At 37.9% G+C, this 27,972-nt stretch overlaps 1 protein-coding gene across 2 annotated transcripts; it reads left to right on the top strand.

Annotated features, from left to right (window-relative positions):
• Nucleotides 1–15,879: 15,879 nt before the first annotated feature.
• LOC141832219 (auxin response factor 15-like) lies at nt 15,880–27,893 on the top strand. Of its 2 annotated transcripts, none has more exons than XM_074719709.1 (11): nt 15,880–16,382; nt 16,476–16,532; nt 16,802–16,984; nt 17,125–17,209; nt 17,565–17,655; nt 17,741–17,902; nt 22,734–22,853; nt 22,931–23,006; nt 26,465–26,627; nt 26,721–27,500; nt 27,568–27,893. In XM_074719709.1, exons 1-11 carry the CDS (start codon nt 16,101–16,103, stop codon nt 27,582–27,584), a joined length of 2,016 nt encoding a protein of 671 aa, XP_074575810.1. In that variant the 5' UTR covers nt 15,880–16,100; the 3' UTR covers nt 27,585–27,893. The 2 variants fall into 2 exon arrangements, with proteins under 2 accessions (XP_074575810.1, XP_074575809.1); XM_074719708.1 differs by having other exon boundaries at nt 27,564–27,893.
• The last annotated feature ends 79 nt before the right edge of the window (nt 27,894–27,972 follow it).

Raw genomic sequence — 27,972 nt, 5'->3', positions numbered from 1 at the left:
GATACTTGATTCGATAAACTCATTTAAAGCCCACAATATTCATAGACAAAGTACGCAGAACTAGGCTTTATGTTTCATTACAAAAAAGAGCATCAAACTCTGTAGTCATCCCATCACGTCAATTTGTGTGTTTAACAGCCTATATAAAGCTAGTTGGTGCAACAAAATTTGAAGAAATAATTAGAGCTAATGGAAGAGGATAACAGGTGGAAACTAATGGACATCGTACATAAATCTCGCTTAAAAAAAAGCATATGATGAGGAACATCATCATCAGAACTACCAGGAGACATGAGTGGTCAAATTGATGGGAACCATGAATAGAGAACAAATCATCACTAGTCGTTGAGTTTGTAGGAATTAGTGGAGATGGAGCAGTGGAGATGGAGCAGGATCCAAAATATTTGTATCCCATCTTTTTCATAGTACTTTTGGGAGTGGAGTCTAGACTTGATGATTGATGATGATTAACCAAGTCAAGACAAATTTATTCTTCTTAAACCAAATAGCATAAAATGCATCCTCAGTAGGGATGAAGTTCCATCATGAACATAAAGCAAAGGAAGAAACTCTATTTTTCAAAGTAATAGTTATCATTATCATGTTTGATGGGTAAAAAAATGTATTCCCAGGTGAAGAAGTATTGCTCCAAAATTTCTTTCATTGTTTGTTTTTTACTTGTGGCAATCTGCCTCTACAAATCACAATCAAATCAAAAAAAAAAAATCTACGGGAGCATCGAGGAACAGAATGGAGCAACAAGATTCCAAAAAAAGAGTGAAATGATAAATCATCGATATATTGTTGCCAACTTCTGAGATCGTCAAGTACTTGGCTTCGGTGCTACATCTCGATCTTTCAATCATCTTGATTTCCCTTTGATGGAGGTAGAGGGAGTGACCACGGCGATAAAAAGCGACAAAGAAGGCGGCTAAGTATGCTACAGTGAGAAAGAAGGAGGAGAAACCAATGTTAATGTTGCTTTTGGAAGAGGACGAGAGAAGTTGTTGCTGCTACTAATATGGCAGATCAAAGATATTATCTTTTGCTCTTAATTTATGTCTATATGCCAAATATGATAAATCTCGATTGATAGAAATCAATTCAAGATTATTATTTTTACTATTTTAAAACCTTAGGAACAAGTTCTATCGACAAGAATCAAATTAAAGATAAGATATGAGAGTGTAAATAAGACCTTATAGTCTCCCTCTAAGAGATAGCTAACACATAAGAACAAGAGAAAGATATACCCAAGTGTTTGAAAGAGGGAATTAATTAAAGTCTTGGAATTGTCCAACTTTTGGAGGTGATTTAGACACTAGATAGATGGTAGTGAAGAACAACCAATAGAGCTCAACAATAACGTGGAAGAATGCCCAATATAACATTCAAAAGCACTTGTAAACTATAATCGAGGTTCACTCACATAATGTTGCAAATGATTACTTTAGTAGATTACAAATATGGTCTATGATGTGGTAGAGATGACCATACCATTTGGTATGGTCCATAATTGGATCAACACAACCCTCTCCATGACTAAGCCAACATATCCCTCGTTTTGTCTGATCTGAGATGAAACTCGGGTCAAATTAGACAACTTGTGCCTAAAAGCAAGGTCAGCTCAACTGGCTATCGGTCGAGTCCAACCCAAGTTAAGTTGAGTCACATTTAAGTCTGCCGCCTTCTTACAGGGACGCGACCATTATAGTAAGTTGTTAGCCACCTTTCTAAAAGGACGCAATCGTTATAGCAGGATGTCTGTCGTTTTTTTAAAAGGATACAACTGTTATAACAAGTTATCTGCCGCCTTTGTAAAAGGATAGTCGTTATAGTAAGTTGTCAGCCACCTTCCTAAGAAGACATGATAAAATCATCTTTTCACCCTATACAAAAGGTAATAGTGATACCACTGAAATATATATATGATTCAATAGACTCACTATTCTTTTACTCTTATTTTCTTTTTTCAATTCTTTTTCATCGAATTTAACTTGAGCATCAGAGAATCCACACTAAGATATAATTTGATCTCCTATTGAATCTTTTGTTAATCTTTTTTAACAAAATCAACTCTATTCGTCATGACCCAACCCGTCAAAAATTGATTCAGTAGGACACCATCAAAAGCTGACTTGGCAAAAGTTGATATAACAAAAGTCGATTTAGTAGAAGACGATCCATCAAAATCAATCCAACAGAAGTCAGAACTCGATTTGTCAAGATCCAATTCAGAACCGACAAAAGACAATAGACTTCGACTCAAAAAATGATGATTTGATCTAGTTAATCCATCTCTTCCTTGATCTCGGACCAAATCAATCTTGTTGATTGAAAATTTAAAAATATAAACATCAAATCCAAAACATAAGCTAACATGATTCTTCAATTGATTTAATAAAGTCATCCAATCAACTGCTTGAATATAAATATTATGTTCCCTAGAGTTCTTGTAATCGACCATAGGTTGTTTCAATAGATCGGAATCATCTTCCAGTTGACTAGAAACTCATGAGCCACATAAACTATCCTAAAACTCAACTAGTCCATCAAAACATGATTTGCAAACGTGTAAGGTAACATGGATGTCAAATTAGCTAGAGATTGAATCGAGCCCATTAGGGTTAGTCAAAAAAATATTAACTTTACTTTTTCTGCTTTGGCTTGTACTATGCTATCATGTGTTGTATTAGCTGAAGGACACCTCTATTTGTATTTATTGCATTTTGTAATGTAACAAGCATTCCTCCCTCTTGTAACTTTTGTGGGATAGAGTAAATTATTAATTTTAAAATTAATAATTGCCTATATTCTATAACATGCATCCCTCTATATATTCTGTGTATGTACTATAGATTTTGTCTAAATGTGGATTTCAAGTTCCCAAGATTTATTATTAATTTTGCCTTGAATTTGATGATTGTGAACAAGAAAAAGGTTTGCATTCTGTAACATTTGATTGTGCACATTCAAATCAAGATCTACAAAAGCCATATAAAACAAAGAACTACCTCTTGATATCTAATGTCTTGCAAAAAGGCTTGAACATCAAGTATTTATAATTGAACAGTATTTACAGGTACAATAATTTGCATTCATTAACTTCCCCAGTGCTAAGTACAGTTAAACCTCCCCCCAAGATTATGGCAGCCAATAGTAAACAATGTCTACCATTATCATAATCCAGTAATTAACCTTACAGGTTTAAGCTCCATTTAATATTACAAACCCCCACTCAACTTGGCCCTTTGCCACTGATTAAAAAAACAGCCAAGGCAGAGAGGAGGAAGAAAGGAACAGGAGCAGCCGCAGCATCGAGGACTGCGCCATGACCACTTGGAACTGCAAGACTGCCACTGGCCAGCCGACGCATGGAACCATCCATGTTTTCCCTGAGACAGGTTGGGAAGCAAAGAGTCCTGCCTTCAGGTAGCGGCGCAAAGCACGCATTCCTGACTTTGCTTTTGCTTAAGCCAGTTAGTGCTGCTGCTCAGAACTTGTGAAGCGACGACGACTGCAGACGGACGCCGGAGATCACTGCTATGAACAACGAAAACACGTGCAGGTATTAGGGTTAGGGTTTGAATTAAGAATTCTTCTGTACGGGGAATATATGCAGATCCATTTCTGGTTAATTTATTGTTGGCTGCTGGCGCAGCACACATACACTCGCTGCTGTTCGATGGGTTGCAGCCAATGAGATTGATCCTTAACAGTGGAAACAATCTGCAAGAACCTTTTTAGGGTTTTCAATGACATGCTACAACTATCGTACCTTCAATAGGTAGACGACGATTTCATTAACTAGCATTTCTAGAAACATTTTGGAATCAAATTGTTGGATTCATTCATATGCAAGAGAGTAAAGCTTGCTGCACAAATAAACGTGATAATTGCAGGCAGAAATTAACTTGTCGTATGATTACTAGTTGAGGACGAAGATTTCAAGAATGTGAGTGATTCAAGGCACAAGGAAATCAAATTTAGATAAGAAAAGAAAAACCTTTCTGAGAAACTAAAATAAAACAACTTAAAAGTGTTTAGGCAAACTAAAGAATGCAAATTAACTTGATAGATAGCGAGCTTAAAAACATATCTGCATAGGAGGATGGAGTGAACAAGGGAGCTCCCTTCAGTCCAAGCAGAGGCAGCATGAGATCCGACTTACCTCCCGCATCATTCACACATCTACCGAGCAAACGCCTCCAAATCTTACTTGCTCAGCACGTGGATGAATGAGTCGGCAGCTAATCTAATCTCATAGCCAACCATGAGTGGACTGAAGGAAGCTCTCTTTACAAAACCCTATACTTAATCGCATATGCAAAGATCAACAACATGCAGGCAAGAACAAGAACCGTAAAAAGGGTATCAGAAGGCCATCAGCAATTTCTATACTAGTTTGGAGAGAGCATCGCTCATGTCCATGGCAGGGCTTTGAAGAGGAGGCTTGGCCTCCAAAACCTTCAAGCCAGATACTCTCCCCAACCATGGAGATAGATGCCCTTAAATAGCTATGAATCTATCCGACATCACATCAGCTGGAGAATATATAATAATTTTGAAACAGTACGAAGGTATTAGCTCAGCCTTTCCTTTAATTTGTTTAGAAATCATAATTATTATACTAATAAACCACTGTACTTTCACATGTTGGCCTTGCAGGCACGACATTGATTAACTTTACTTTTATTCTCTTCTCAGTAATTCGCTCTCGGTGTGCTTCCAAGTTTCCAAATTGTGCAGTTTACAAAGGTATCAAAATTCTGTAATTATTTCTCTCATTTGATGGTGCTGTTTGGCCTGTTACAGATCGAGCAAAGGAAGGGTTGGATATCTGGATTACCACAGAAACGAAACAAAAAAAAAAAGACTGATAATATGCAGACAAATCAACAAACTGTTCCACGTCGGGGCAATGTAAACCTGCAACTCAAAGCCTTAGTGAAATGTTTAGCCATGAAATGATCATCTGCCTTGAAAGCACGCAGCTAAGCTGTTTGATTCCGGTTGTCTGCCCAGCTGTATTTGCTCACTAATCTTTGTGAAACTGATATACAACTCAATAAACAACTGCGGCTGTCAGATATCCAGATCATTAAATTAATGTGGAAAAAGGAAGGGCATTGCAAAGGCAATCAGAGAAGCAAAGGTCCAATCACATCTGAAAACTTTCTGCTTTAGGTTGGATTGGACGTGTGAGAGAAAGGTCAAGGGCATGCAGCACCATGTTGATGTGATGATGGCCTTCTTCGACAGAAGCATGCATTGCAGGCTTTTAGTTGAAATGACCCCATGGCTCGGCAGCTCACCTTGGCTCGACTGAGAAACAAGAATCCATTCCCCGTATCGGGGATCAGTATGATCCAAAAGGTTAAAGGTCAGAGCAGGTAGACGCAGAGTGAAAGATGGAACACAGCTGCTGAATTCATGCCGTATATCTGTCTTCCTCCCTCTTATCGGAATTAAAGACACCAGTCCTGTCCTCCACTGATTGATATCTGATGTGATCTCGTCCATCGTCCTTTCCCTAGAAAACTAGCCTCATCTGTCCCTTCCCTTGCTCAGCTTGCTTTTGTCAGCGAAACACCCATTCCATTCGGGATCATGTCTCATCCCATTTTTAATATAATGCTTATAGATGGCTTGCACCCCAGTGCTGCTGCAGTGCTCAGCGTGTAAATGCAGATATGTGTCCTTGGGCGACACAGACGAGTCATTAACACTGTTGACGGGTGATTGGACTGGAAGCGATCGGGGTCAAGGAAGCGTGCAGCCTTTGCTGGCCGTCGAGGAGTTGGTGAGCAAGCAGAGAGATAAGATGAAATCATGAGAGTTCTTGCTTGTAGGTTACACATTAGAATTGGCTTCTGCAGCTGCCTGCTGCAATTGCTGCTGTTCAACTGGATGAAAAGACTGGAGAGGTCGATCGTCTGTTTACAGGACAATAATTTTCAACCATTTTTTCCCTCAGTACATACGTACTGTTGCTTATCAAGGTCACACACATCGAATAGATTTCTCGCCGATGATGAACAACAAGTCTTCATTGGTACTTTTTTTATTTAATTTGTTTGAATTGTTTGTGAACGGGTGTAGACTGTTGGAAGTTCTTAATCGCTGTTGGAAGTTTGTTTATCTACTGTTTAGAATGATAGTTAGGAAACCATTAGAGAGTTGATTTTGTTTCATGTACTACATTGTTTGTTGTTAGTATTTATGAATACCAAGTAGATATAATTTTTTTGAATCCAACCAGAATTTCACCAAAATTTTCAACTCGATTTCTAACTAAACTAGATTTTGGTTAGGCTTTTCAAAAGGCAGTAATGTTTAAATTTGTTTAGTTAATTTATTTTTAAATAATTAATTCAAATAACCAAGCTTTTATCGAGTTGATTATCGAATTTATCATAAATAGATTTACATTAGATAATTATCAAATTTTTTCTTAAAAAATATTTATTTGTCAATACTTTCCCTTTAAAATAAGTTAGTGTAATTTTCTTTTCCATGCAATAAAATTCACTATGGTTTAATAAAAATACTGATATGGATGATAAGAGTGACATGGTTCTTCACTGGAGGAAGATCAAGAGTCTATTGATGGTCAAGGTCTGGACTGAAATATCAAGAGAAATTAATATGAACCCGACTACATCAGATTTAGTCAGCCAGCGACTCAGGCTTAGGACATACCCAGGGAGTTGCATGGGCTCGACCCTAGCCCCCTCAATGGGCCTCCAAGGCTACACTAGGCGTCTCGTCTAGATCAATCTTGTCTCGGCCCACCTTCGTTTTGGCCATACTATTCATCTTGTTTTGGACATGCCCGATCCCCCCTCTAGGCATGCCCAACCTTGACCATCTCAAGCACCTCTTCTAAGTCGCTCCACTGGCACCACCTCATCCGGGGTTTCCATTGGCTTTCCGCGTTCCGTCACGCCACACAACCCTTCAGAGAGTTTAAACCTAAAGTGGACAATCTCATACCATTGTGGAGATGCGAACATTCTTGGGGACCTACAAGTGGTATCAGAGCAAGACCGTTCTTCACCAGACTAACCGCCGGGAAGAGCCATGATCTAGATATAACCATGTGAGTTGAACCTTAAACAAAGGAAGTGGGTGCTCCCGTGTCTGAATCAAGAGGACCAGACACCAGGCAGGAAATCCTAGTAGGTCGGGTGGACCGAGGGGCAGAAAGTCCTAGTTGCGGCTAGGTAGGAAGTCCTGGTGGTCCTTTGTTTGAGAGAGGGATTGTTGGGTTGCAAGGGTGCACAGAGAACAAAGTCATGAGGGTTTAGGCCCAAAGTGGATAATATCATACCATTGTGGAGATGCGGACATCCTTGGGGACCTACAGGCCACACTATTCGTCTTGTCTTAGACATGCCCAATCCCATCTCAAGCATGCCCAGCCTTGACTGTCTAAGGCACCTCTTCTAAGCCACTCCACCCCGCACCTCATCTGGGGTTCCTGTTTCAAACTTTCTGCGTGTTGTCACGCCACATGACCATTTAGAGGAAAATGTTCCTATAGGCAGGCATCCATGTGAAAATGTACCAACAAGAGGATATACCCATGACAGTTGCAGGTTTGGTCCCTTCTGATACTATTTCTTCTACACATCAAGACAAAGGTCCCTTCTGATACCCTTTCTTCTACACATCAGGACAAAGGACGTACCAGGTGACCAAGCACGGTTTCCTCATAAACCAAATCTCCTACACATAAAGTCAAGAAAATGTAAAGCTGTCAGACCTGGTTCCCTCTAGTGCCCTCTTTTGCTGCACATACGACCAAAGGGGACACTACCAAGAAAATCGGTCTTTAACAACATTCAAAAGATATCAATTTTATGGCAAAACCGATGTCTTTTGCATTTTTACAACGGTTTTAACAAAAACCGATGTCTTTTAAGAGGTTGATTGGAGACTACGACAACAATTTTTGGAGGATACAATAACGGTTTTAAAACCATTGTCTATGTGCGCTTTCAACAACGGTTTTTTAAGACTACGACAACGGTTTGAAAACCGTTGTCTATTTGCGCTTTCAACAACGGTTTTGGAAGCTATAACAACATTTTAAAACCGATGTCTATTTGCGCTTTCAACAACGGTTTTGGAAGCTATAACAACAATTTAAAACCGTTGTATATTTTCATTTTTTCTTTCCCTCTCTCCCTCCAAATATTTCTTCCACTACGCGTTTCCAAAATCAAACTTGGATCGGATTCACTATAATATTGGGTTCAACTATTATAATAAATCTTAGGTTTACAGTGGTTTAGCCGCCGAATAACCTTTTTAACCTCGGTTTCATTTGCATTCCTTATTTTAATAGGAATATTTCCGCCCCCCCCTTCCCTCATAAACCCGAACCCTCACTACAACAAACTCAGCTTTCCTGGAACTTGTAACTACTGGATTTCCGTAAATACTTCCTGGAACATTATATAATTATGAACTTTTTCTCTTCTTTCTTGACATTATTGTTTTATTTTTTCCAATTTCAGGTTACAAATGTATGATTTGGTTGAGCAGTGCTGCATAGAGGAGCCTGGCGGAGAGGATGAACCAGAAATCAAAAACGCGATCAGCCTTCACCATGTGAAGCAGGCGGCGTTTAGGTTTTTGAGGTTGCGCTCGGTGGAGGCGGCATCGCGGTGAATCGCGGTGAAGGAGACGCACGCGTGAGGAACGTAGTCGGCGCGTGAGAAATATAGAAACCTAATTCCTGCGCTCTGATACCATGTCAGAATAACTTTATTAATTGAATAAAAAAATAACGAAGATTACAACCATATATATAGCATTCTCTAGATAGACCGGGTCACATAAATCGGGTCATATATATATATATATAATATATAATATTCTAACAGGGCATACCAGGTGGCCAAGCGCGATCTCCTCCAATACCCCCTCTCCTGAGCATAAAGCCAAGAAAACTATAAAGCTGTCAGACCTAGTTCCCTCCAGTGTCCTCTTTTGCTGCACATACTGACAAAAGAGAAGAATGATGCGAAGGAATTTCTTTTCTCGACAGGCAACTACAAGTAGTTAAGAAGATGTCACCCTACCCAATGTGGAAGAACTCAGTGCAGGTTATAAAAGGACTCTCTCATCACTATGTTCGATGTTCGATCCCTGAAATTATACTCATACTATCTTTTCTCTCATTTTATACTATTCTCACCGGAACTCTAATTTGAACGTCGGAGTGATCTATCGGAATTTTCTGACACCAGTTTAACCTCTTCTTTGAAGTGTGCTCCAGATTCAGATCAGGATTCACCCCTTTTGTTCAACCCAAAGATCATTTACATCGGACAGTTCGTTGACTGATGACTTAACCATCCATGGTATTTAATTAGCACAAATACTATTAGACACATTAAACACATTAAACAAATCAGCAATTCTTAAATGAAAAGGGCAAACTTTCAATTTGCTCAGATCATCAGATGTAATCTTCATAATTATTTCATTTAAAAGATCTTTAGTTAAAGGTTAGAAATTTACATTCATCTAACAATCTAGCAATTTTATGAAGAAGAATTTAATTTTATTATTTTAATCTGAATACAAAATTATTTTAAATTGTTTAACTGCTTTAGCAGCTGCTTTATTGGCATCAAGAGGAGGAAGATAGCGAGCTTGCTGCCTTTATTGACATGGACGTTTGAACATCAAGGCTAGCGCTCTTTGCTTCAATCCATTTGAGAGTTTGGAGAACAAATTCATTCTCAGATCACTGAGCAATGGAACCATATGAAGATGGAGAAGCTTCAGCATTTTGATTCATTCCGCCTGTGAAATGGTTACTCTCTGTGAGGAGGAAGAAGAAGGGAACGCAGGTGCTTTTAGGGGGTACGTGCAAGAACCTTCAATGCTCTTGCCAAATCGACGAATCCTCCGACTGCCGGAAGGAGGTAGATCAGTAGCAGATCGAACAAGTCGAGGAGGAAATGAGCCCGCAAAAGACGGCGGTGGGATCGTGGTGCAACTGCAGAGAAAGAAATCAATTGCGTTAGGTACCAGAAACAGCGGATGGCAAGGCCCGGTGGGACTGGTGGCGGTGGCGCATTCCGTCGCGCTGTTGCGCTGCCACATGAACATCCTCGCCGGCGCCCTCGACTGGGCGGCGCAGTTGCTCGGAGCCATCGTCGGGGCTTTTCTGAGTTTGAAATGTTAATTACCTCACAGGAGGTGCCGACGGATGGACTGGGAACCGGAGCAGGCGCCGGCGAAGGGGTGGTGTTCAGATCATCACGGTGTTCGCGACGGCAGCGGACCAATGCAATAATCTTTTTATAAACAAAAAAAAAAGTATTTCGACTCTAGAACTCATGGCCTTAGGCAAGTTTGAGATTTCAGTCGTTGGGCGAAAGGAGAGAAAAATGCTTTCCGCTCAATTCAGTCTTGATCCCTTTGCCTGAAACTTGCATATCGAAAGCTTTTCGATACCGTGCAACTCTAAGATGCTTCCAGTTAGAGTTGTGGGTAGTTAAGTCATCAGTCAATAAAAAATTTAATTAATATGAGACTTCATTTTCATCGGTAAAAGGACCTAAAGATAGATTGAACAGAAGTTAGACGGGTGCTAGAGAACTTCAGTAGATCATTCTGACACTCAAATTAATATCAATGGTGAAAATGAAGAAAAAGAAAAAGACAAATGTATGAAGTTGTCAAAATTTGTCGACACTTAAATTTATCATACCTATTGGAGGATTTATATATTTACGGACAAAACATCTCTATGTCGATTCGAAGGAAGACTTCTACTAGGATCGAGGAGATTAATTTTGATGATTGCTGACCTAGGGTCCCGACATAAAACATCTGAAGGACCAAATCTATAACCTCGTAATCGCTTTATAACTCAACAGTCGTTGATTATTCTTACTTTTTGATTGTATTCGTAAGCATGAGGGTATACAGGGAATCAAGTCTAATAATCTTGTAATCATCTTGACTCATTGGTAAGTATTGCATGTTTGGAGGATTTTGATAATTTTGTGTAAGGCAGAGAATGACGACCAAGATTGGGCACAAAGAGATTGAGGGGGCCAAGAGATCGCTTAACTGAGAAACTTGAAGAGGATGATCAATTGAGAAGCTGAGTTATTCTGAGAATGGGACTATCAAGTTGTACGTTGAGATGTTGAGTGGCCAAAAGAGTTGTGTGGTTGAGAGATAGTCGAGACCAAGAGGTTGAATGGTGGAGTGATCTAGTAAGATAGAGTGACTGAGTGGTTGAGTGAGATGGAGTAGCCGAGAGAGACAATCGAGATCAAGATGGTCAAGATCAAAACGGTCTAGTTCGAGACGATCGAGATCGATACTGTCGAGACCGAGATGATCAAGAATGGTCAAGATCAAGACAGTTGAGACCAAGATGGTCAGTCTGAGATAATCGAGTATGAGATGACGGTCCATTCAATGTTAACTATTAACTTTTAGCTTGACATATCAATTTACTCTTTGATTATCTCATCACGTAAGATTAATCAGAATATGCCACCTTGCACGCCACATCGCAGGCCATTTAGAAGATAGTGGTCTCCGAAGACATAGAGGAAGAAAGCTTAGTGCATGAATGACAGCCTAATGTCCATTTGCACACACCAAACGCCTGAAAGTTGGAGTAAGGTAACTAGAGTATGTACACAGTTTAAGAACTACAGTTACACTGATCTCTAACATTGTTTTCTATGAGAAAAAATGGCTGAAAGGGAGGCATTCACAAATTAAAGCTCACCTTGTTATGGCCAAAGCGCATCAGTAATCCAAGCAACCTGATTGAAGGAACCAGAGGCTGAGAGGCAGATAGCGTTCCCAGCTTCTTGACGTCTACTGTCAGAGATGCAACGATTTGTCATCTCTTGGGGCTCGTCCTTGGATGGTGTTTATCAAATCTGAGCAAGCAGTTCCTACCAATGAGAATAAGCAAGTGAAATGGAATGGAAGGAAAGCAGCCCGTTGGAGTTCTCAAAAAGACAATCTCAAAGTTTATTATGAAATCGCCTCGGAGAGAAAGGATTAAACCATTAGGCCCCTCTACGGGTTAGCATAGCCCATGCTCCATGGTAGAACTGCCACCTAAACGGGTCGAACTACTATTTAAAAAAAAAATGATAATCCCAGTAGCCACATCTCTGGGGGTGGTCGGCCCGGTTCACGGAAGTTTTCCACCGACCACCAGGGTAAATCAGGAAGCGCATACGGCGGCCAATCCAGATGCCCACCGACCACCGCTATCTAACGATAGCGGTCATGTTGTGCTCCACTATTTTAACATTCAAATGGAGCATGATGCTCTACAACGATGAATTGATTACAGAGGTTTATTATTGATAATTTTAACATGAACACTTTTTGAATTTATGTGAATGCTCGAAGAAAATTTCGGCCGAGCTGGACGTCACCTTCAAAATTAATCAATAGAAAGAACTAAAAATCTATTTAAAAAAAAGTTAGTACAACCTTTGCAATAATAGAATAACAACAACAGTCATGATCTTAGATTAAACTAAAACAACAAGCTTCGAGCCTCCGAAAAGTCCTATATATAATTTTTTAATAATCTAGATATCTAGGTTTCGTCCAACTAAGTTTTGAAGGTGGGTGTCCCTTTTCCTTGATTCATCCATCATATATGTCCAGAAATGCTAATACATGATCTTCGCCATTCTTGTAAAGTCATTTTAATGCTAAAGTAAGTACTCTATTTGCGAAGACAAACTCTTAATTTTTTTCTCACGTGGATACACTTTGATAGAAGTTGTTCAACATCATTTTTTCATCAAATTTGACACTGATTCATGCCCCGACATAAGATCGAATCATGATCTCTCGTGTGCATCTGAAACGTCTTTATCATACGCGTCAGCCCTGAACGAGCAAAAAGTCTTATATTAGTCAGGGGGCACCTAACCATTACCAAGCCATGATGTTGCTCTATGTGTCCAGATCATAACTCTTTCTACGAGTTAGAGCACTAAAGGGTTGATGAACACTTAGGAGAAATTTATGAGGAGAAAGATAATATTTCGAGTGGTTAAGAATTTAGACAATCGTGTGAAATTTTTTACCATGATTGGATCAATCTTTTTTATATATACATAAAATTCAAATTTTCATCTGATTAATTTCAAATTCTAATTTGATTATCCAATAAATTTAAAATACAACTTATACATATTCAAAAATCAACATCCAATACATTAAACTTTTTTTCTTATCCCTCTTTATTAAGATGTGATATTGTAAATGGGACTAAAGGAATGAAATTGAGTCGAATAGTATAAAAATAATATTGATATTCTAGTTTAAAAGTATATATAATATTCAAATTTATTTGAAATTTAAAAATATAAATAATTTTAGCTCGAGCGAACTCAATTTAAAATAAAATTCAAACTCAAATTTAATTCAAATTATTTTAACTTTAATTAATTTAAAATGATTTAAATTTAAAATTATTTCAAGTTATTTGAATCTTAATTTAAATATATTTAAATTAAAATTATATAAAAATAAATAAAATTCAGTTTAAGTTTTGCTTCGATAATCCGTGAATAATCAAATAAAATATTATAAAAATTTGAAATTTAATAATTTTAAATTTGAATCAAATACCCTCCTATAATGTTTGATGCAGATGCAAGATGGGCCGATCCCCACCATCTCCCAGCCTTGGCATTGGTCGGCCCAAGTCCATCAAACCCGGGCCCACTAAATCTAAGCGAACAGACTCCCCCGAGTCAGTGCAAACTTAATGCCATTTTAAAAGAAACAGAGCAAAGCAGAACAGAGCAGAGCAGGCTGCTGCTTGCTAGGGTCTACGAGTCTACGCCTCAACTCCTTCACTGAGTGAGGCTGAGTTGTGTGAGACGCCCAGCGAAGAGGGGAGGGAAGGAGGAAGGAGGAAGGAGGAAGGAGGAAGGAAGGACAAGGGAAGCCCCTTCATTGATTTCCAAAGAAAGGCAAAGCAGAGCAAGTAATGGGAGCAGTGATTGATTCAGTAGCACCGAGGGGACAAGCGCGGCCGGGAAATGGGCAAAGCAGCTCCAGGTCTTGTCACCCAATAAATTACTGCCATTAAAGAAGCCAGGAACCATAAACCCACCCCCACCACAGCCACAGGGCCAGCCACACTCACTGCACCCAATAAATTAACATCTTTTCCTCTTTCCTTCTTCACCTTCATTTATTCAGAAGAAAAGGGAAAGTTCAAAGAGCCAGCAGCATTGACTGGCAACTCTCTCTCTCTCTCTCTCTCTGTGTCCTAGCCAGCAAGCTCTCCCTGAAGCAAAGAGTTAGTAGAAGAGCTCGGTGCCAGACTTAAAAACAGACTCTTTTACATGCCACCAGAAGATTGGAAGATCAGGCTGGCAAAGGGCAGTTTCTCTCGGCGAGTCGACAAGTCTGCACGGCCATGCCATAGCTCTAAATGGACTGCTGCATAAAGTGGCGGTGGTCCAAAGCTTGGCCTAAGTGGATTGGGGATGGCCAAGAGGAGCAGAGCATGGTGCACTTTTTATATTGTCAATGAAAAATGAAAAGCAGAGGCTGAAAGATCCCAGAGTTGTTTTATATTGCTATGAGCCTTTTAGAAACACAATTATAGGGAAATAACAGAAAAAAAGAAATTAAAAAATTTAATTTTTTTTATTAATAAATTTTAAAAATAATTGATTAGATGTCATAAAAATTTTCTATTTATTTTTTTAAAAGGATTTACATTTGCCCTTTTGCTTTGATTTAAAGGCAATCACTTACTATTAACAAATGTCTAAATTCGATTATCATTTAATAAACAAATATTTAAATATTTTTGATTTTTTTAAATAAATTGATATTTTGGAAATGATTTAATTTTTAAAATTTTAATCCATAGATATATATACTTTCTTTTATTATGGCTTTAGAAATTGTAGTAGATATTACACTTGAGTACTTGGTTAACTTATCTATTAATCGAATGTTCCAATTAACTAATAACCATCCAATTTACTAGATCTTATTAGTCATCTTTTTACTCGTAATTAAGTCATAAACTACAATTAGAGACTTATTTCATTGCCCTTGAGTTCGTCTCATGTGAACTTTATATCTCTTGGATACACCACACGTCATCTTTCTCCTTTTCACTTATAAATCCACCTCACTTTGAATCCGCATAACTTACAACATCACATTAAAGTCTTTGATACTTTGGATGCACTAAGATCAAGCTGTGTGAGCTTGCTCCATATGTTATCCTTCCCTTATTGTCTATTTGTGTCAAGCTAACTTGATCATGTCAAGTCACCAAGTCCAGTCCCACGAGTCGATGTACAAATATTCCAAGTCTTCACATCAAAATAATATAATTTTGAAAGCATTATTTTCCCAATGTAAATGCTCTAGGGAACATAATAGAGAGCCTATTTTTTAAATTTGATTAGATTTAGTATATTTAACAATTTTATCAAAATTCTAAGACTCAAATAAAATAAATAAAAACATAGAAGGCCCTTCTAAAAATATACTATAAATATCAACTTTTAGATTTAACTAATTTATATCTACTTAGTAAAAGTCTAGGACTTCAGAAAACACAATATATTTAATTTATAAAAATCAAAAATAATCTTAGAATATTTAAACTTTATGTAAATTACAGTATGATTTTATCAAATAAAAGAATAAAATGTTCAAAATACTACTAGTAATAAATAAATAAATAAAAAAATAAAAAAAAAGAGAGACAGGAGAGAGAGAAGAATGGGGGCAGTGTACGGACGGAGCAGCTGTGTGTGTGTTAGTAGTAGCAGGAGCAGGACAAGGCCTTTTGTTTGTAAAAAAATGTATTATTAATCCCATTCCCAGAAGCAGAGCGCGAGGAAAGGCACGAACGAACCAAGAAGAAGACGACGACTGCGCAATGGCGAAACCCTCCGTGATCGCTGCTGCTTTCCTGCTGCCTCCGCTGTAGCCCTCCCTCTCTATCTCCTTCTTCCTTGCCGCTTTTCTTCCCCTCCCCCAATTCTCGCCTGCTGCTGCTGCTCCTGCTGCTGCTGGCGCCTGGGAGCCGTAGGATGGGGATCGATCTGAACACCATCGACGAAGGAGAGGAAGAAGAGGAGGAGGGGGAGGAAGAGGAGGAGGCGATCGATGAGGTGCCGCCGGTCGCCGCGAGTTGTGTCTGCCTGGAGCTGTGGCACGCCTGCGCCGGGCCGCGGGTTTGGCTGCCCAGGAAGGGGAGCCTCGTGGTGTACTTCCCGCAGGGTCACCTCGCGAGGCTCGGAGGCGTGGGTGAGGCTGAAGGAATCGATCTGCCTCCTCATCTTCTCTGTCGTGTGGTGGATGTCGCTCTCAAAGTCGGCGCTCGTGCCCTGTTGTTTTTCCTTGGTTTCCATTTGCTAGTCCTGGTGAATCTGGAAGAAAATGGCTTTGATTTCTTAACTTGGCAGGCGGAGGTGGATGCTGACGAGGTGTATGCTGAGCTCTCCCTGGTTGCCGAGGATAAGGTTAGGTTAGGATCCTTTTGATGCGAAAATGAACCCCATCTGCAGTTATCGTTGATGCAGAAGACCTCTATTTCCGGATGAAAAATGGGTGAAATGCTGGTGGTCGTTGCAAGTTTTGTCATATAAATAACGTTGATACTTGCCTTCTTCCCAACAAAATCTTTTCTTTTTGTGAACTCGAATCACTGGTGGTTTCTGCTAAGAAAATATCGGCTGGGAACAGTTTGCTGACTTATTCACTTATGACTGTATTGCCATTTCCGTCTCAGAAATTGGAGCAACAGCTTCGAGACGACGACGCTGGAGAAAATGGGCAAGTGGAGGAGAGTGATGGGTTCAGCCAGTCGCTCACTACACAGATGTTCTGCAAGACCCTGACTGCTTCTGACACTAGTAGCCATGGTGGTTTCTCTGTACCTCGTCGAGCTGCTGAAGACTGTTTTCCTCCCCTGGTAAGATTGTGCGATTTTCATAGAAAGCTAGTTTTTCAATGAGAAGCTAAGATGTAGATCTTGTATGAAACACATTGAACCTTTTAGTTGGATTGCCTCTTCCCCTCTTGTTTGTCTTTTTTTTTCCTTTTTTGCCACAGGATTATAGGCAGCAGAGGCCGTCACAGGAGATTGTTGCTAAGGACTTGCATGGCACTGAGTGGAGATTTCGTCATATCTACAGAGGTATTTTGAGGGATGCAAATTAGTCAATTAGTACTGGTAAATAGCATCGATGCCAAATATGGACAACATGGCATGTACAAGTCATTTTCAGCATATACTAGACCACCAAAAATTAGTTGTTATTCAGGTTTTCAAGTTGCTGCCAGACTATTTCATTTTTAAAAAAATTTCATGGTACTACTTGTTTTGCTACTGTAGTTTCAGTTGGACCTGCAACAAGGGTGATGCTATACTGTATTTTGGCATTAAACATTGTGATATGCAGCCTAAGCTTGTCTTATTAGTTTTCTAAAGGTGAGAATTTTAATCAACGAGGAATGCTTTTAAATGGTTAACTATTTTCATTCTTGTATAGGGCAACCCCGTAGACATCTTCTAACAACAGGATGGAGTGCATTTATTAACAAGAAAAAACTTGTCTCTCGCGATGCTGTGCTCTTTCTTCTGTATGTATATTTCCTCTCTGGCATGGATAAGTGAGCTGCTTTAAACAGTTTCTCTATTTAAATCAGTTTTTTCCCCGCAAATTAGGGGTAACGATGGGGTGTTGAGGTTGGGAATAAGGAGAGACAATCAACTTAAGAGAAACACTCATTCCCATGCTATTAGCAGTCAAGAGAAATTTGGCACACTTAGGGATGTAGCCAATGCAGTTTCTGCCAGAAAAGTATTCTGCATTAACTATGACCCAAGGTATGTGATTCACAGTGATCATTTTTATCGCCTTCTTTGCTATCATAATTACAAGAATCTGAAAGTAGTCAAACTGTACATGGTGTGTAGTTATAAGTACTTAGACGTGCATGGGGCTAGATCTAAAAGAATTCACACAAATAAGTATGCCATTTTGAATTTATTTTTGTTGGAAATTGCAAATTAGAATGTATTTATATACTCAGAATCAGCAATGTCTGTATGATTATAAAAAACATCTTTGATTTTCCTCTTCTAGAAACAAATCAAGCAAAATAATTTAAGCTTTAAGCATCTAATTCAGAAGAGGCAGCATTGTTCATTCTTTCATGTTTAGAGTAAGAATCAATTATATATATATATATATATATATATATATATATATATATATATATATATATATATTGTGTGTGTGTGATCCTCTTGATCAGAATGTAGAATTGATTGCTTGAACGCATGAACTATGAGCTATTAGTTTAATGTTGTTGCATTTTATTTAGGAGGTTGTCCATATAAGGAAGCAATTGAAAGAATTTTATCGAAGGTTGTTCAAGTTGGAGAAATGGTCATTGTTGGTAATGAGTTTAAAGTAGTGGGGAGTATTGGAGTCATGTACCATACATATATGAAGAAAATACAAGGATTCATGCAAACAAAATACAACTTAAATTATCTATCTCCTTCTCTCAAAAAGGTATTATGTCCTCTTCTATTCACTAAATATTTGTCCAACCAATCTGTCACCATGTAGTTGATCTTGTGTTCATAATTGGTAAAGATTCTGTCTATGGTTCTTCCCTCACTGTATAGTTGATTTGCTTGAGCTTGTGGGGGAGGGATATAGGAATTAGATTAATAGGTTTATTGGTCTAGTAAGTTTAGTCCCACATTATTAGGATTGGATTTAGGATTTTATAATGAATCTGTATATATACCTCTTATATATAAAAATGCAAATACAATTTCTTTACCCTAAATCTCCAATGTTAACACTCACAAGTTACCATACCATAAACTTATTTCATATTAGTAATCACGATCACAAGGGAAAAAATTATTTAAGAAATTAGGGCAAGTTAAAAGCTAAGGTGTTTATTTGATTTGCTCCAACCTAATCTGTCTTCATATCATACAACGACGTAGACTACATGAGCCAACCATGCATAGGGGATGTTATATGCTATAGGCCCTTGTATCATACATATATACATCTTCCTATTTTAAGACATTGTTAGATAGAATTCCTAAAAAGATTTATTTGCGCTTTCACATTTTATTTTGCAAGAAAATGTTTGTCTCTTCTAGATTTAAAAAGAGCTGATTGAGTATCTTCATCCATTGGTCCAGATCAAAACCTTGTCAACTTCAATATCAATGAATCTTGTATCATCTGGTTATAAACGCAATTCCTCTTCCTAAAAATTGATTTTTGCTTATTTAGTTGATATTTTAAATTGCTTGCATTTAATTAGTTTTTTCTCACAAATTCATGCATATTACTGTCTATTCATGAAAAACAAAATATCAGCATTTTTTCCCAATTTAGTTTAGACATCATTCAAAGTCGCTATAATTTGCTTTCGAAGAAAACAATGATGTCTAATACCTTTACTCAGGTGGTAGAAGAAGGCATCTTGTTATGGCTTGTGATTACATTTTAAGGAAAGGTTGCAAAGGGATTTACAAGGTGCATGTCATGACCGCTTGTTTAGAATCAAGGTTTGGTGAAAAGAGGATATGATCCGATCCACATGAAGAGAAAGAGACTTGTGGAGGCATGTTACTTGAGATAATGTTGGAGACACTTTTCTAGGTTATATTATTGGTGCAATGGCACGAAATGAACAGTTGTTGTGGAGACCCTGCAAGCTAGACGAGGAAGTTTGCTCTCTGGTAGTCACCAATATAATGTGTTTTGTAGGGCTATAAAAATAGTGGTTCGTTGGGCAATAATATAGACTCAATATTCACAGATGCTCATATCTAAAGACAACAAGGTTTTGTATGGGACATATGTTAGAAGAATGCATTCTCTCTAAGGAATCAACAGATTAAAGTGTAGTAGAAGAAAAGAAAAACATAAGTGATTAGTTCTCCCAAGGGAGGTTTCTAAAAAAAAAATGAATTAGAGAGATACATCTACTAAAAATAATAATAATTAAACAATTGCATGAGTTGAGGGTTTTGATCCTTCTATCCACCCTCATTAAGACCAAGCTAAGGTTCCAAATTGAGATATTAGCCCTCACTCGAACAATACTTTGTCGATGCCATGGTAGCATGTGAATGCATGAGCCATGGTGGCACGGGTTAGAATTGACCAGAAGGAAAAGGTGGAGGGAAGAGGCAACAATTTAGAGGAATCAGAAACTTTATCACGCAAGAAGATATTTAGCCTAGGTTGTTGATGACCAAACATTAAATGTGTCACACAGTAATGATACTGACCCAAGTTGACAAACATGTTGGCTCGTTTGCCAGGCTCGGCCTAGACCTTTATTGACTTGGCACAAATTGCATGGTAATAGGGATGATGGTGGATCAAGTACTTGTGATTTACTATACTACACTACTTGAATTCATACCTATTTAGTTAAATACAGGGACAGAGCCAGAAATTTCATATTGAGGGGGTGAAAGATATGTGTTTACGTTGAGGGGGTGGCCGTGTAGTTACTCCCCATTCACCCTCTCATTTGCTCCTCGTTTTTATACCCCTACACCTCTTGTATTAAAAAATTGAGGAGGGGGGGCTTCCCCCCCCCCCCCCCCCCCCCCCCCCCCCCCCTTCGTCCCTGGTTAAATAGATATATGATCCACTAGAGAGCCTATGACCTCTTCTGCGGTGGATCTTGCAAAGCCAACAAACCTCACATGTTCTGGAAAAAGGAAGATATACTTTATCACACTCCCATTTTGCAAGTCAGTCAGACACTATCATAGTCTGTTTCAACCATTCTGATTGACAAGGGTTATTAAATGATGGACCAAGCTCATGTTCATACAAGGCCGCAATACAGTGCTTGAGTACATGCATCTTGTTCAAGCAAGAGTGTTTTCATATGCCTCATCTCCCAAGTTGGATTAGGTGGAAGGAATCATATGAATGGCATGGATGGGAAATCTGTCCTTTAACAGCGGCATTTTTAGTAGGAAGTTATATATGCAAGTGTGAGTGTGGAAGTTTGTAATAGTTTACTCCCCTTTTCTCAAGAAGATTATCATTGAGGTTATATTGATTTGGAAGAGGGGTGTGTTACAGTTATAATATTAGGAAGTTGTCCATGTGATCATGAGTAATGAACTCTGTAATAGCCTGTCACATTTCTTTAGTGAGGTTATGCAAATTAGAGACATGGTCAAGCTGAGTTATATAAACTTGAAAAAGTCATGTACTAGAATAACATAGGCAAGCTAGAGACAACTCAAATATCTCTCTTTGTATTCTCAACTAAGATCTTGTGTTCTCTTTGACAAACACTAATCAAGTTTCTTTAAAAGCATCCGGAGACTATGTGCTCAACCTATTCCATAGTGCATATGTAGGGGCATATACGGTTCATATTACAATTAACAAACAAATGATTTGCACTGGTAAAAATGCTTGACATATGTATTTTTAAGAATACCAATCAGGATATACAGTCAACTCCATATCAAAATATGCAGGTCACTGTCAACATAATACACGTAATACAGAATGATCGATATTAATCAACAATCTAAAACATATCATATATGCATTGTGCATATAATTCAATGCATGCAAAACAAATGTTTAAATGAACACTTACAACTTATCACACCAAAAGAACAAACCTTATAGAAGTATTTCATAATCGCAATGATCAATGCTCCCAGTAGAAATAAAATCCTTTATTATTTTAGAAGGGACCATAGCATATAATACTTAGAGATTTTATTTGATTTGGTTCAACCCAAACTAGTTTGATGAACTACAATTTCAGTTACTTGAATGTCCACATCTATGATGACATATAAAACCTTGATAGACTGCCTGTATAGGCTGCCTGGTAATCAGTCGAGACTTCATACGACACTAGAATTGATAACCACGGGTCAATTTCTAAGATCTGTATAGAATGAATCCTTCCAGGAACAAGAAATAAGTATCCATTTCATATTTATCATTAGCTGAATGATTGATATTGAGCTGCAATCTGTAGCACTTACGAAGAAGTAACAATGAAAAATGCAGAGCAAGTTTATTCTCATCTAGGTGATTAGTTTGAGTAAACCCTAAAGTAAAGTTAGCATGTGTATATCCTACTGTTGTCTTCGAAAATCCATCATGTCCATGATGTCTTGAAATAATGCAAGGTTCTAGTTCCTACTATAATAAGCAAGCATTGGTAAATGCCCCTGGAAGGAACTCCAAAGATTACTTGTAGATACCAAAAGGACAGACAAGTTCACAACTAGATGCTCAGAAACTAGATTTCTACAGAAAATTTGTGATGTGTTAATCTGTTAGTTGTTGGACTGTTAAAGCTATAGATTGTTGTTAATCAGTTTGATATATTTAGATTTGGAATTTTGGATGGTTATTGGAACCAAACAGTAAAAATAATGTTTATTTTTCAACTAATCTGTTTGTCATTGCATGTCTGAGAATTTTAACATGACACTATGAAAGTGTTTGTTGCTTTGGCAATTGTGCTTCTACTTCTGGTCAATTTTGGTATTCTTTCTGTATCTGTTGATTTTCTTTCATTATTTTGACTAGGATGTATTAGTGAGTTAAACAGGCATCAAACTTATGTCTCTCCAATTGACACTGGCTGTACTGACAAATTGGGGGATTTTGTAGGGCTACTCAATCAGATTATGTCATTCCTTACCGGAAGTTTGCAAATAGCTTCAATCATGCATTTTCTATTGGAACAAGGTTTAGAATGCAAATTGACAGTGAAGAGGCAGCAGACAGAAGGTTGGGATTTGACTTATCTGTGGGTGAATTTTAGCAGCTGTTAGATTTTAAAGATAACCATTTTGGATTCTGAACAGATATACTGGTTTGATAACTTCAGTGGGTGAGCTTGATCCTCTTAGATGGCCAGGTTCAAAATGGAAATGCCTGTTGGTATGCCTTAGTAATTATATTTCTTCCTTACCTTGACCAGTAATGATATGCACAATTATGGATACAAATACATAGCCTGTTTTATTCTCATTTCACTTTCCAAAACATGTCCCATTGAATATGATAACTTTTTTTCTTGAACCAGGAGTGAGAAGCATGTGTCTTGTTATAACTGTCAAATAGATTTGTAGTCGCAATGATACACTACCTTGAAAAAAGCAAAATTGTCCTGTTAAAAATAGGTGACAACATGGTTTTAATAGCTTACTCATATCGTCGATTGTGTCCTATTGTCAATGGTTAGTCAAAGCAATTAAATTCTACAGCTAAGATACTCTACATTACTTGTTCTCAATTTGAGTCCAGTCCATGTTCTAGAGTGTCCTTTCTGAACTAATGCACAATTTAGAGGCTGGGGTCAATAACAAGAGGTATTTCTAGTCAAGAATTAATTTGATGAATACCAGCTAATACCAAGGTTTCGACAAGTTTGATGAATCCAGATTAAAAAAAAAGGCCATTGAGTAACTTTTTTTCTTTTCTTTTTGAAAAATGATAGTGTGAGAAGACCAATCATTGCCCTTTATTCATGTTGGAAACAGTAGCATAGGGGTATTATTTCACCTTTGCAAAAGTGTCCAGAAGGGCTGACATAGAGTATCAAAACACAAAAAATAAATAATAACATTATCCTCAAACGAGAGCACATTGCTCCAGCTAGCAGGGTACCTATTTTTTCGAAATCAGCTGCCAATATGATGCAGGATCCCTGCTTGCAAGTGCAATTGCACGTCATGGTATGCAAACTGGTTTGAATGCCAGCCTTACCAATCAAATCCTCAAGTGAGATAGCCACTTAACAATCATAAGTGATGAAGAATTAGAGTCTTCAAATATGCATTTGCCATGAACCAACAAAATAGTGAAAAGCCAAGCATGAGTGAAGGAGTTGAGTACACAAGAGCTGGAATAGTTAAGAGTTTACCTATTTCTCATAGCATGAATCAGATGGCTGGGGTAGTGGATTACTTTGAGGCAAAGTTGCCATTGAATCTTAGCTGAGCCATAAGCTGAAAAATAGATGCTAGGAAGTTTTGATGTAATGACTGGAGCCTTAAGGACATAAGGCACAAAGATCATCTGAAATGTACACATGCTTCCTACACAACACATCTTTGGTGTTGATCTTGTCATGCAAAACTAGCCATATGAACACCTTTACCCTTGAAGGTGAAAAAATGCCATATTAGATTATTTAACTCATGAAGAGCAGCATGGAAGTTTTCTGAGGTATTTATTTTCATTTCTTTTCTCTTCCTTTTTTCTTTTGCCTCTGATGTCAAACCTTTAGTAGGTCATGGCTCCATGAGTATCTTGTGGACTGAAATGTAGTTTTAGAGCATCCTACAGTGCAACTAATAGCATTAAAGACAACCCATGAAATACATTATCATCATTAATTGACTACTACAATGGACAAATTACCGAATAACTCAACTATTTACTAACTCAAAATTCAAATATCCTAATGAGCATCACCAACTGGTTCAATGCACCTGGATTGGTGGTTCAGTAAATGTGGATTAGTTTGGCTTCAATTAAGACCTGGTTCAAGCCTAAATTCCATCCATCCCATCATGCCCATCCCTAATGAAGAACTTGATTGCAAACTCAGAATTGAGTCTTAAATTGATAACATATAGATTACAACCAGCTTACAGTAAATTACTTAGATGTTACATCCTACCCCTTTAAGTAAAGTATGGTCCTCAAATTCAAGTACGGTGAAGCAAAAAGGTGAGAGTATCTGGCTCCCATTTCCACTCAGGAACCCATATTTTCTTAAGCAACCTTGTCACATACAATGTTTTGATTTGATTTGTTGATCCACCAGACATTAAGCAACAAATCTATGATATCTCTTCATGCAAACCCCATCAATGCAACCTTTGAAGATCTCCAAATATTTGTGTCCTGCCTAGATATACTGTATGGCCATGTGTCTCCTTCACAGTTCTTCAGTTAATTTAAAAACTTAGGTATTACTATGCAAGTTCATGTTTATGCTGGTCAAGCATCGACTATCCAAAGCATATAATGTATAAATATAAATATAAATGTGAACATTCTTTTTTATTATTGATATTTACTTTATACTGATTGTTAATCTAGTTGATTATTATATTTATTTAGATAATAATTGAGATTTTGTTAATGTTTAAGTTCTATTTTCCAATTTTTTCCTTCATACATTTAATTTAGTGTGTAGCAAAAGAACATATTTTAAGTATTGTATCTTTTATTCTAATAACCATTTCCTGGGTAACTAATTCCGTTTTAATCCATTTTATGGCAATTGAGTACTACATATAAGTACCTGTCTATATGAAGGAGTGTGTTCAGGGAGTTAATGAGTAGTTACTGTTTTAATTAAATGAGGTCAGGTTCTAATAGTAGGCAAAATCATGAGTTCCAACCTGCTGCCATCCCCGGTTTAGGTGGCAAGTTGAATTGATTATATGAGAGCAACTTTTACTAGATGTTCATTTTTCAAAGGCAAAGTTCCTAAGTATATATTAAAAAAGAAACTTGGACCTTTCTTTAGGATTGAGTAATTTCGTACTGGTAATGGCAGCATGCACATTTACGCATTCCAGTAGGGGGTTTATTATAGCTTTCCAAACCAATGTCACAAATAGTGGTGAAAACTGGATGGTCAGATAGAGACAGGCTTCTATGCTCTAGTGCTATATGACAAAATACGTTTCTTGGATGTTGTGTGGTAAAGAAATAAGTTATACAAGAAATCAGTGCAGCAAGTATGAAAGTGGATTAGTGAAGTGAATAGGAGAGATTAAAGAATACTAGTGCTCAGCAGTTAGGTGCAACCTCACCATGTCAAAAATAATAATAATAATGTTCAAGGTATGGGTGACAAAGGGAGACAGATAAATTTTTTTAACTATAATTAAGAGATCTAAATGGCATAGGTATGACTGCATAGAGTCCAATGGAAATAAGATTCATGCAACTGCTGTCAAATGATTGACACACGGTGTGGCATTTTACTTTCAGAACAATATATATCTTTATAATCTGTGGAATAACTGTTGCTGCCCTATTTTATTGGTATAGTGTAAACATAGGTCTATATTAGTAAGTGATACTTATTTCTGTTGGAAAATGTGTCAAGTGCTCTTTATGATTTTTCTTTATAATCTCAAACTTCCCATTATATAGACTTTCTTTTTTGAGATACATTGTTCATCTATGCAATACTGTGACATTCTTTCTAGTTTCATCTTGAATAGCTTTGCAACAGTGAAATTCTGGAGTCATGATGTTTGAGATAATTTCTAGTTCAATGTGCGTTGAGTTTGGCCGAACATGGATTGCATTCCATGAGCATCATTACAATAGCATTTCTATTTTTTTCCCACTACACTTAAATCTTGCAGGTGAGATGGGATGATGAGTCAGCTAAGAATGGAGATAACAGGGTATCTCCTTGGGATGTTGAACCAACAGGTTCAGTTTTACTCTCTACTGTTCTGCCAACAACTGGTCCAAAGAAGACAAAAATATATCATGCTCCAGACCATCTGGAACCACTGATTCCGAGTAAGTTTGTAATTGTCAAGTGGAATCATATATCTGATTCAGAAACTCTTTCATTCATGGTCACCAAGCTAAATGTTGTAGTCTCTATTGCAGATGGAATTAGATGTTCCAACTCAGGGAAATCTGCAAGGTTTCTCAAGGTCTTGCAAGGTCAAGAAATAGTTGGTTTGAGAACTCTTTATGAGGATATTAATGGAACAACTGATATGAGAACCAACGTCGGAATTCCACTTGGTAATTCTGGCTTTCCCTACAAGGGCTTTGGGGAATCTGTATGTCTCCACAAGGTCTTGCAAGGTCAAGAAATAGGTCCATGGAAGCCCCCTCTTCAGGGTTATCCAACCGATACTTGGTCCAAAAGTGGTCCAAGTGTCTTTAGTCACTTGCTTGGGGTGGGAAATAATTGGTCTAATAGACCATTACAGGAATTTACTGCGATTGCTAAACCACCTGTGTCTTCAGCTCAAGTGTCATCTCTATCCTCCGTTCTGATGTTTCAACAAGCAAGCGCACAATTTCCATGCTCTCATGTAGTGCATGGTATGGATAAGCACCCAAATGGTTATGGTGGCAATTCTGCTCTTCCGCCTGACATTGAAAAACAAATGCCTTTGGTACCATGTGACATAATATATGGCTCCTCCACAGGGATTCGTAGATCAGAATTGTATGAAAATGCTCAAGTGGCAAAGCCGATTCCAGAGAATGGCCACGGCGATCTTACTAGTGCTGTGACAAACTGTAGGCTTTTCGGATTTTCCATCCCGCTGCCAACTAGAATGGACAGGTCTGAAACTGGGAGACCCTCATCAACCAACACAGACAATGAAACATCTTTCTCCCTGTTCACATCTCAAATGCCAAGTACAACTGGTGAGTTCCATTTCACTATTTTCACATTAAGTTTTACAATTAGTAACTTTTCAAGTGTTCTAGATAGGGCGATTGATCACCTGAAGCTGGGTGCTTGTGATGATCTGATGCTTGGTCTGGATACTGTTTGATACCGTCCACAATAATGCAAGAATGGAAGCTAAGGAGCTGACATTTGGCGCAGAAATGTCACCGAATTGTTGGCTTAGTTAATACTTCCCTATTTATCTTTGGATCTAGTATCAAATAGTTATGTGAATTTGCCTTCACATTTTGGTGTATAATGATGAGGGGTTGGTAATACTTTCTGTTGGAGATGCTTTAAACCTCAAATGACTTCATGTATGCTGGTTGTTTTACTCTATTGTTGGAGATTGGACTACTTTTATTCAATCATGGTTTGCATGTTATTTGTTGAAATCAATATTCATATTTTCAGTGGTACGAGTATTTCTAGTTCTAATAATTTTCA

This window comes from Curcuma longa, chromosome 7 (genome assembly GCF_044706935.1).
Source record: "Curcuma longa cultivar G26 ecotype Majalengka, Jawa Barat chromosome 7, ITB_CL_G26_1.1, whole genome shotgun sequence".
NCBI classification, from domain to species: Eukaryota; Viridiplantae; Streptophyta; class Magnoliopsida; order Zingiberales; family Zingiberaceae; genus Curcuma; species Curcuma longa.
Note: the sequence above shows the minus strand (reverse complement) of the source record. Positions and strands in the feature narration are given on the sequence as shown.